The sequence below is a fragment of the Lonchura striata genome, chromosome Z (assembly GCF_046129695.1).
Source record: "Lonchura striata isolate bLonStr1 chromosome Z, bLonStr1.mat, whole genome shotgun sequence".
In the NCBI taxonomy this organism is placed as follows: Eukaryota; Metazoa; Chordata; class Aves; order Passeriformes; family Estrildidae; genus Lonchura; species Lonchura striata.
In genome coordinates this window covers 6,148,698-6,159,177 of record NC_134642.1, presented here as the reverse complement: position 1 = coordinate 6,159,177, position 10,480 = coordinate 6,148,698, and the positions used below count along the sequence as shown (strand labels likewise).

The 10,480-nt window shown below is 40.3% G+C and overlaps 1 protein-coding gene across 1 annotated transcript; it reads right to left on the bottom strand.

Moving 5' to 3' along the window:
• Positions 1-812: 812 nt before the first annotated feature.
• On the bottom strand, positions 813-10,045 carry MINAR2 (membrane integral NOTCH2 associated receptor 2). The gene is made up of 3 exons (XM_021540159.2): positions 9,821-10,045; positions 1,791-2,036; positions 813-992 (listed from the first exon to the last, which is right to left on the bottom strand). The coding sequence occupies exons 1-3, from the start codon at positions 10,043-10,045 to the stop codon at positions 813-815; spliced, it is 651 nt and encodes a 216-aa protein (XP_021395834.2).
• Positions 10,046-10,480: the final 435 nt, after the last annotated feature.

The window sequence follows — 10,480 nt, the reverse complement described above, 5'->3', positions numbered from 1 at the left end:
TAATTTAATGGTCCATGTGCTCTAAACATTTAATTTTGTTCCTTTAATTTACAAAGATCCCTTTTCACAGCCTGGTTGTATAACTGCAATATTTTTAAGGTGTATTAATTCCAGTATATACTCTTGCACTCCACAGATTTTGTTGAAAAAAAAATTAATGTCACTCCATCTTTTGGGATGATAGAAATATCTTGAAAGAATATGACCTAGTGATGGAAGAACTTTATCACAGGTTATGGAATATTTTTTTATAGAAACTCAGTGATTGATTTTCTGTTTTTCTTCTCTGAAAAAGTGTAAGAAAATATTTATGTGTTTAGGCTGGCTTTTACTATGTGCTGCATCATTGCTGCAATGCACTCAGTGACTAAATAATGTGTTAATTTTTGTTTTATAATTCTTTGCAATCTCTTGAATTATGATTTATAATGCTTTTCTATATTCTAAAAATAGCTATCATAAAAAGACAAAGAGGATGGTAAGTGTTTATTAGAACAAATAGTCAGCTGGTTCTCTATACATGCTATATGCAACATACCACATACTGACTTAAATCACTAGACTAAAGAAGGCACTAAAAAATATAGAGAATAGTTTTGTTTTTAAATTATACCTGTAAGGAGACACTCAGCTATGCACAGAATATTTGTCTTTTTTCTGGGTCAATTCCTTGTGCTGTACGGGAATATTTTGAAGAAGTGGTGTCAAATTGTGCTTGTGACCAAAAGAAATGGAATTCAAATAAAACCAGAGAAGGAAATAATTTAATAAAAATATTTATTGAAAAAAAATTTCATCATCATTTGGCTAAGCTAAGTAAGTAAAATGCTAAGTATGATTACAGTAATTAGGATGCAAATGGCTAGTACCATGAGCAGAACGATTCGGCAATATTTTGAATGTTTTTTTTCTCGCTCCTTCTTTTTTAACAAGGTATCATATCCAGGAGTATAAATATCCCCCATCCAGAACTGCAGATCATTAGGATTTTCCTAGAAGAAAAGTCAGAAAAATTAAATTAGTTTCTCTCTTTTATACACAAAGTCATTAGAATATACCCAGAAGTATTTTGGCTATCATCAGACACTGATTAATGAATTTAAGACATCACAACACATATGCAAGACACTTTCACTTGAATGTAGGTTGTGCTACTTTCCAGATGCTGCAAATGTTCCACCAGGGAAAATTAAAACCACACTTTTCATCCAGGAACCAAAAGTAAGTAGGACAGCAGCCATTGAAATGTATTTTAAAACCCAGAACAAGCTATGTTGCCTTCTCAAGAAGAGATGTCATGCTGTATAAACACAGTTCTGGGTCCCCTTTAAGAAAATGGAACACCAAAAAAAAAAAAAAGTAATCTTAGATGTGATTTGTGCCAACTCACAGGGAGGCAGAATCCTGTATAGTGTGGATGAGACTGAGAAAAACGTATGTAATTTAATAACAGAATTTTGCTACAAAAATTTATAAAGTGATTCTATAGTATTTAAGTGCCACATTTGTAGCTCTTCCCTACATAATTTGAATTGTACAATGCTGTGGTTTAAGAGTTTCTCTAATCAGAGGTCATGTACTGTAAAATTGAAATTCCTGCAATCTCAGCAGATATGTGGACTTCTTTACTGATCAGACTCATGTTAGTGTCATGTCTGTAGCAGAAAATACCTCTACATTTATTTCTGTAATCCCACCAAAAGATCCAAGAGAGCTGCACAGTGGTTTCTGCACACACCACACAACTCACAGAAATTCACTTGCTCAAACTCAGCACAACAGCCAATTACCTTTATGTGGCTGGCCAGGTTAGAGTGCAAGGACTGTCTGTCATACTCTTGCACAGTCCAGGAAGGAGTCTTTTTCTTCTCCTCCCAGTCATCATCCACATGGATATCGCTGTACAATGGGTTGCTCTTGATTGTGGATTTCAGGGTGATGGGAGTAATGTGTTTCCCCAGGGATTTGTCTATTATTTCTTGACTGACCCTGTTCAAGTCTAAGCCTGGCAGCTCAGTGGCAGCTCTCTTTTCTCTCTGTAAGACACAAGTTAGATCAGAACCTGGCTTTCACTTGCATTACCTACAATACAGGCCCCCTTCCAGAATTATCACTTGTAATGCAACAGAATCATTTTAAAACTGAGCATGCAACCATTTTTCTCCTTCTGGCAAACTTCTACAGTGAGGGAGCTTGACTGCTCACTGGACAGATTTCTTTCTTCTAGTGAAAGGAAGACATCAGGTGGGTACAATCTGAACATTAAGTTCTTTTGCAAATGTGAACTGACATTATAATGCCTGCTGGAAAAAGGCCTCTGCTTTGGTGAAACAGTGCTATGGAGAGCTGCAGTAGAACATTATACTTCTGGTGGAAGTCATGGATATGTGATGCAGGAGCAAAGATGTAAGGACAAAGCAGAATGATCACAGAGGCAATGGTGTGTAAATAATATTCAACTGGAAATGCATCACTGATAGCAGGGGTGTGGCACAATTCTGTTCACACTCTTGAATTCTAGATCCATGTCAGGTCAAAGAGGGTCTTCATTCAACTGTCACAATTCACAGGTAATTAAATATCTGAGCACTTTCCCAATAACAAAAGCTGTTAAATAAGACCTTTTAGAACATGTGTGTGTCAAGGGAGGAAGAAGAAGAATAACAGCCCTGGTGGGATCATATTTTTTGAGAAGTCACCAGCTGCCTCCTAAAACAGCACTAAGGGCCTCTTTAGGGATCTGTAAAATAGTAGTCACCATACTTTTCAATCTGTAATTGCCTGGATGAATGCAATCAGACTCTCTAGTCCAAGTTATTCAAGATTTGTCCCAATCTTCTGTCACAATACTTTCAATTAACCTGTCACTGATCTTTGGTATCACAGTGTATCAGCTGGACCTGATTTTTGCTGAGCCTTTGCCTTACACTGACACCTCGCCCATCTTTTAGGATTTTAGAACCAACACAGAGCATATTCATCCCTCCGCACGAGTACTTTTATCCTCAGGAATTTTATGTTGAGTCAAGGAGAGCCTTGGCTTAACCCAGTGGCCCTGTGTCAGGTATGCTGGGAGGGGACAATACCCACCTCCCTCCTACTCTCAGGAATCACAAAGGTGTGTGCAGCACCTGCTGCATGAGGTCCATAAGGTAAAGTGCACATAGTAAATAGCCAGTGTAGAAGCTGGGTCCTGAGAAACTTATTTTCATTTAAGGATGACTTTCCCTGAATTTTTTACTTTTACTGAGATCTCCAGATGTTAAGCTACTGCAGGCTGGATGGACTTCAGCTGCAAAAGGGCTAGGGGCATGTACTGCTTTTTCTTCCACCTTTCTGGTGGGAGCTCAGGGCAGCTGATCTCCTGCACACTGACTTTGAGAACTGCTTGGACACCTCATCAAGTCCATGAAAGTCCCTAAGATGAAAGCAAACTGTTGGCTTCTTCTGCTTGAATAATTTTCTGTCCACTTGGTGAGCTAGTAAATCCATTTTCAGTGGAAGTCAGCTGCTGTGTACCATCACCTACTTCATGACTGCAGTGTCTGTGGGCATGTATAGATTTGTATACATTACTCTGAGCCAGGCAGTTGTAGAAGGAAGCATAAAAACTGATTTCCTTCAGAAAGTGAAGGTGGAAAAGAGAAAACAGCAGACTTTGTCTAAGAAACTCTAGGAGGAAGCATCATGCTGGCATTCCTATCACTAAATCCTGCAGAAGTGACTAAGCATGTTTCCCATCAATAACTGCCATTAGTAGGCGGGTGGATCCTCAGTGACCTCCCATCCTTCTGTTAGTTCATCATTTCCACATGTCATTTGTTAGCCTCCACACATCCCCTGATAATTTTACTCTCTGCATTGCAGTTACAGCTGGCACTGAAGCCCTCTGGGCTGTACTGGCCAGATTTCAGCTGAGCTGGTGTTTTTAACTGCCTTTTCTTTCTGACTGCATTTTATTTACTTTATTTCTTATTTAAGATTTGTCATGACCTTAATGCCTCTTCCCTCAGGCTTGTAAAATAGTTGAAGTTGGAGAACATTTTGTTGAAGAACGCGAACTGTCTCACCAGGGGTTGATTGGTCTCCCTAGGCTAAAATGTTGTGAAAAGAATGTGACTTGACATAAATTTTTAAAGCTGTTTTACATAAAATACTCCAAAACTTGGAATAGATGGCATGATGCAAAAATCTGTTCATAAACAGTGCTTTGTAGCAAAATTTTTTCACCTACTGTCTGAAGTACCTTTCTTTTCATAGGCATGAGGAAAGTGTGGTGGCTTGGAGCAGATATAGAGAGGGAATCAACTGGGAGGAGCAACCAGGTTTTATCATGAGAGCGAGACCAGAATTTGGGGTAGGATATAGTTTGCAGAAATGTTAGAGAACAGACATTCAAGTGACAAACTAATTGGGTGAATGTACTTGAGTACAGCAGATGCTTGCTTGTGAAATTTCTGCATTGGATATGTACTACAGACTAGTTTGTTAAAAGTAAGGACAAAAGCTGGAATGACATCAGATCGCAAAAGGTTTAAGACAAAGATATCATACAAAGAAATATGAACAACATTGCATTAAACATATGCACTTCTAGAAGCAGAGAAACATAAGGTTAGATAACAAAAATATGCTTGCTAGTATTAATTATCGAAAAAGCTACTTTTTTACATTTTCTTTTAAGATTCAAAACATATCCCAGTCTTTGTCACAGACTCTGACTCATGCAGCAAATGTTCAAAGAAAGAGAAAAGTATTGTAAATTTAGGTATCAATAACCATTACAGGATTCATACTATATACACTGAATATAAGAAGACAGTGTGAATGAGGCTGGAACAGAACAAATCAATTCATGTTATCAGTTCATGTTATTATTCACCGAATGGAAGAAGAGAACAGCCAATACTCAAAGAAGCAGTAATTAGGAAGAATACTGAAAATTGCAGATGAAATAAGTTTGTGAAATACTTATTTAACAAGCTGAAAAGTGCTCAACTCTACAAACACATAACTGTGTTTCGTCTACATAACTCATGAGCAAGAGAATTGTTATAACTGGTTAATAACTCATTTTTCACTGAGAAAAAGATGTTCCTCTTTGACAGACCCAGAAAGCTGTCACATACAAGTACTAGTATTCTGTCAAAAGCTCAGAGATCTATAGAAGGTTGATGTTAGTTCCATTACTGAACATGTGCCTACTCCATGTTTTTTTCTTGCTGATTATTTCATAATGCAAATTATGCATACCTTACAATACATACAACTAAAATTATAATTTAGTCTTTATTACTAGGAAATATTTTTATCTTGACTTCATCCTTCTCTCCCCACTTCTGTTGTTGTTGATAGCACTAAAACAACCCAAGAGCCTAACCATTATTATTGCAGCCTGTGATACGAGGTATCACTCATCAAGCCCTGGACATCAACAGTTAAGGCTAGACCTTGGTTTCAAGCCCATCTACCTGAAAGAAAACAAGAGGCAGATTAAAAAATTAAGGAAATATGCTCCCTGGAACTCAAGCTTTTCTTTCCTTTCCCCCCAGACGGAATCAGTTTCTCTGTTCCTGTGGGCAGCCCCAGTTTCCACCTGATGTTGGCAATGATGCTCAGGGAAAGTAAGAAATGCTGTTGATGGGCAGCTACAACTAGAAATTTTAACCAAGGCAGTCCTACAGAAATTTACAGACACCAAATACTACAGGATTTGTTTCATAACAGCATTCTCAATCCTAATGACTAGAAGGATGGTCATTATATTTGACAGTAGTTTGTTTAATACTATAACCCTCTGTTGTGCAAAAACCATGTAACAGATTGTGGAGGGCCCTCCCTGTACTAGTGAGGACATTCTTCTGATGTAGAGAACTATTTTGAAAGCAAACAAAAGGTCTGACAGACAAAACTTCTAGGGTGTAGCTAAGAATCTCTGTGGTAGGTGTATCAACTGTGTAGGTATTACTACATTTGCTGCATTTGGAAAATTAAAAGCTCTTTTGTTATGGAGAATATTAGCACTTGAGAGCTTCATTCAACAAATCACATCTCATAGGAGATGCAGTGGAAAAGCAGTCGGGAAGGCAAGGATTAACCAAAGGTACATAAGGAGATAAGGAATACAGTAGGGCAGACAGCTCACATCAAAGGTTCCTGAGAAGCCTGAGCAGGTCCAGACAAGGCTGCAAAGGTGATTAGAGGATTGAAGCATCTCTACTTGTTCAGTCTGGGGAAGAGAAGGCTACAGGGAGACCAAGTAGCACCTTTCTAATATATACAGATATCTGACAAGAAAGCTGAAGAGAGAATTTTTACAAAAATAAGACAAGGGAAATGGCTTTAAACTGAAAGAGGGTGAGTTTAGATTAGTTATAAGGATGACATTTGTCTCTGTGAGGATGCTGAAACACTTGAACAGGTTGCCCAGAGAAGTTGTGAATGCCCATCCCTGACAGTATTCAAAGCCAGGCTGTCTGGGGCTTTGAAGACACCTGCTCAAGTGGAAGACATCTCTGTGTATGGCACGGGAGTTGGCACCAGATGACCTGTAAGGCCCCTTCCAACTCAAATTCTATGATTCTAGAAATGAAACTTAAGGAAGGAAATGAAGGAGATCTGGATTCCTTGTCAGAGACACTAAGGCAGACTCAGGTTGCCTTAAACTTAGCCTCAAAACTGAAAAGCCACCTGACATGGGCAGGAAAGAGATGGTTACAAACATTTCAGCCAAAGTGACAGAGACATTTAGACAAAAGTGAATATTCATATGGACTATTTTAATTGCACAATATTGAGAATACTTCTTGTAATGAATTGTTTAGTTTAAAAAGTTTTTTTATCTGTCATTGGCAATGCAGCTCTGCAGGGCTGTGCATTATATAAAAACTTTTCTACAGTCACAGACCAAGGCTCCTGCAAACCTTGCTGCTGGCTCTTATTGTGGCCATTGGCAGTTGTCTAGGGAAGAATAAGGGAGAGAGTGGAAATATGTAATTCACATTTGAGCCAGGGGGCAAATAAGTGATTCTAACTCAGCACCTAACTTACAGATTTTTAAAAACCCTCTTGTCTTGGTATACTTAATATAAAAGCAAGGATGGGACACAGGCATTAGCTCATATGTAAGGCTCAAAAAACACCATGCCAAGAAGTAGCATGCTGCTAAGACTGAATGCTCTCTTCTGTCTTCCAAAAATAGGGGGGCAAAAGGGAAATATGAACAAGAAAGAGAAGTCTGAGAATTGCACAAAACTACCAGGCTGACTACAGGGGAGACATGCATGAGAAACAGATATGGAGGATTAATCATCTGGTGTGTGCTGGGCATTAAAACATATTGTGGGGCAGAGAGTCCAGCAGGACTGGAAATTGTCAGGGTGAGCAGAATGCAGTCAGCAGTGATACATTTGCAGGAGAAAGTCTGTACTTTTATGCTGCTTTTCACAAGAAAGGGCCAAAATTCCTGGACTGCTTTATGGTTTGTTTTAGTCAAAGTAGACTATGAAAGTACATGCTAAGAGGAGAAGCTGTTTAGTTTGCCTGATACCAAAGACGAAAGTGAGGAGAAAGACAGCAGTTTTTTGTCATTACATGAAGCTGCTTTTTTAATGGAAACAGATTTTAAAACTTAAAGGTTGAGAAAACACAAAAGCATTTCAGTGCTTTTGAATATAAACAATCTCATAATAAAAGTTTGGGAGAGACAAATATACCACTAAGCAAACACTTTGCATAGGGAGACTTGAGTAGCATTAGTTTCTTCAGAGAATATTAACTTCTAAAGAGGGAATTTAGGCTACTCTCAAGGTTTAATGACTTTAGGAATCTTTACATCATGCACACATGTTGTGAAATTAATTCTCTCTCTCCTCCTCCCATTCCCCCTTTTTCTATTTCTGAATTAACTAACCCTTGACCCCATTATCTCTCTCATCTTGATGTGGAATATGTTATTCCTGCACCATTAGTTGTCCACTGTGCGATCATGTTTTTGTCTAATGTCTGGAACTCATCAGTACTTTTCCCTTTATTTGATTGTCAGCAAAAGGAGAAAAAGAAGGCAAGCTCCTAAGGGAGAGAGAATGGCACAATGAATTTTATCTGGACAGCTTGAATTCACTAATGACTACACTAAAAACTATAGACTGTATCCTAGGTTTAACACTTATACAATATACCACTTTTCAAACTCCATTTTTGGAGTCATGGAGAGTACAGACATTTCCTTTGTAACAGCCATCCCGGGATGGGACACAGAGTTCCAGGAAAACCTTCTCGCTGGTGGCAAAAACGCAGAGCACAAAGTCAAAAAGCGCAGGGCTCCCTACATACACATTTTGAATCCTCCCGCAGCTCTGCAGCCCTGGCTCGGTGACAGCGCGTCCTGATTGACAACAATGGGGAGAAGGATCCCTGCTGCGGAGGAGGCTCTGTGTGTGGCTGCCTCCCTCCCGCACAAAAAGGGGGGCTTAGACGGGGGAGGGGGTGAGGCCAGCATTGCACCATAGCCCATAGCTGGGGATGCTGCAGGCTCTTGGCTGCGGCCGGCTGCATGGAGCATCACGGGCGGCCGCGCGTTCCCCGCCCCGGCGCTCCTTGGGGAGCCGCCAGCAGGGATTATACAACACGAGCGGAGCGGCTGGAGGCGGTGGACAGGCACAGGGAAGGGTGGATAGCGTAGGGAAGGAGCTAGGGAAAGTAAAGGGGGAGCATGGAAGCGGGTGTCAGACTTCTGCAGTTGGAAGAGGACTGGGATGGGCTCTGGGAGGGAGCAAAGGGGTTTAGAGAGGTGATGGGGAGAAATGTCTGAACGGGGAGAAGCGCAATAGGAAGTAGCTGTGGGAGACTTTCAGCATCATTCTCCCTTCCCCCACTTTCAAATTTTTTTGGCTCTTACTCCTCATTCCCCTGGGGAATCAGACCCCTACACTAAGGATCCTGAGAATGTAGACCCTTCTCCATCACTCCCCTCACCCCCAGCCACTTATGTATGTCTCCATCCCTTGACAAGAACCAGACCTTGGAGCTTTTGCTCGTGCTAGGGGTGGGGAAAGGCGAGGGGCTCCCCGGGCAGCAGGAAAGGAGCACTGTGGAGCAGCAAGTGGGGCCCAGAGGGGTGTGAGCTGATGCAGCTGTACTGCTGCTGATCCAGACATGAACTTCTCCTCCGCCAGCTCCAGGGCCTCTGCTAGGCAGTGCACATTCACGTTTTTACCAAGAAACTGCTGCTACCTCTATATAATAACCTGGATTGATGCAGTCATCATGTTTCACACTTTCAATAGTTGTCTTTCAGTATACCAGGAAGGACAAAGTTGAATGAGGGAAAAAAAAATAAGGAAAATAAAAAGGAAGTTATGGGGAGCTATGTAGATACATTCATTTGTAGCAAGAATCTCTAATGTCCCTCTAATGTGCCTTTTCATAAAGTTTAAGGGATATGGCTTTACTTTCAGTTTCAAATCTGGGGCTTTTCTTACTTCAGAGAGTATATTCCACACACATCTTTAGTACAATTAATTGGTATTTGACTTCAGTAGACATTCTAGAAAATGCAACGAAAATGTTACAAAGAACAGAAGAAATCCTAATGCACTGAAATAAAGTCAGTAGACCTCCCTGAAGAGACTAACTCTTCTCATGGAGCCTGATCCTCACTGATGTCCATGGGAAAATACACAGGAATATTAACAATGCCAATTAAAGAGATGCAGGAAGCTGAAACCACAGCTGACCTGTCACCACCATATAATTTTTCTCCTGATCCTTAAAACAAGGTAGAAAAATCAGGAAAATATCAGCCTCTTTTAGACCTTACCTGTAAATAGACCCTGTTGTGCCACCGCTGCACTCCAGGAAAAGCTGCTTCTGGGAATTTTGCCCAGTTGGCTGGTAGAAAGGCAGAGTTTTTCACTAAAGATTTAACCTCCAGTTGCAGAAATTTATCAGGATGGTTGTTGTTTGGCAAAACGGAGAGGTCCATGTCTTTGTGCTGTAGAGTAATAATGAAAACAGCCCCAGCTTCTGCTTCCTGGCTGTGCATGCTCTTTCTATTATTAATGATGTGAAGAAGGATACGACAGTTTCCTGAAACTGTATCTGACCCCTGTTTGGTATCAGGCTCACTTATAACATCTACCAATGATAAAAGATTGTTTAGAAGTGGCAGAGCAGACAGGAGAAGTTTCTGTAAGTGCCTGGCTTAAGTTTTCAGGTTCAAGATCTATTTTGATAGATACATATGTGCTCATTAAAACTAACTGAGTAACAGTGAAGAGATGCATAAGACACTTAAATGCATACCAGCACTTCCTCGAGTTATCTGCCAAAAATGTCAAGCCTACAATACTTCAAAGTAACATTTTTTTCCCCCGAGAAAATTAGAAGCAGCTTCCCGTCAAAGCAAGTCTTCCTTTTCTGCAGCAGCACCAAGAGGCTCCATTGTGCTGTGTGGGTTGGTACCATTTACCACAAGAGC

Coding starts and splice junctions, on each gene's coding strand:
- MINAR2 (XM_021540159.2), bottom strand. CDS start 10,045: ATGCACAGCCAGGAAGCAGAAGCTGGGGCTGTTTTCATTATTACTCTA. Junction 2,037..9,820: donor ACAACAGGGTCTATTTACAG/GTAAGGTCTAAA, acceptor TGTGTCTTACAG/AGAGAAAAGAGAGCTGCCAC. Junction 993..1,790: donor ACCTGGCCAGCCACATAAAG/GTAATTGGCTGT, acceptor CTTTTCTTCTAG/GAAAATCCTAATGATCTGCA.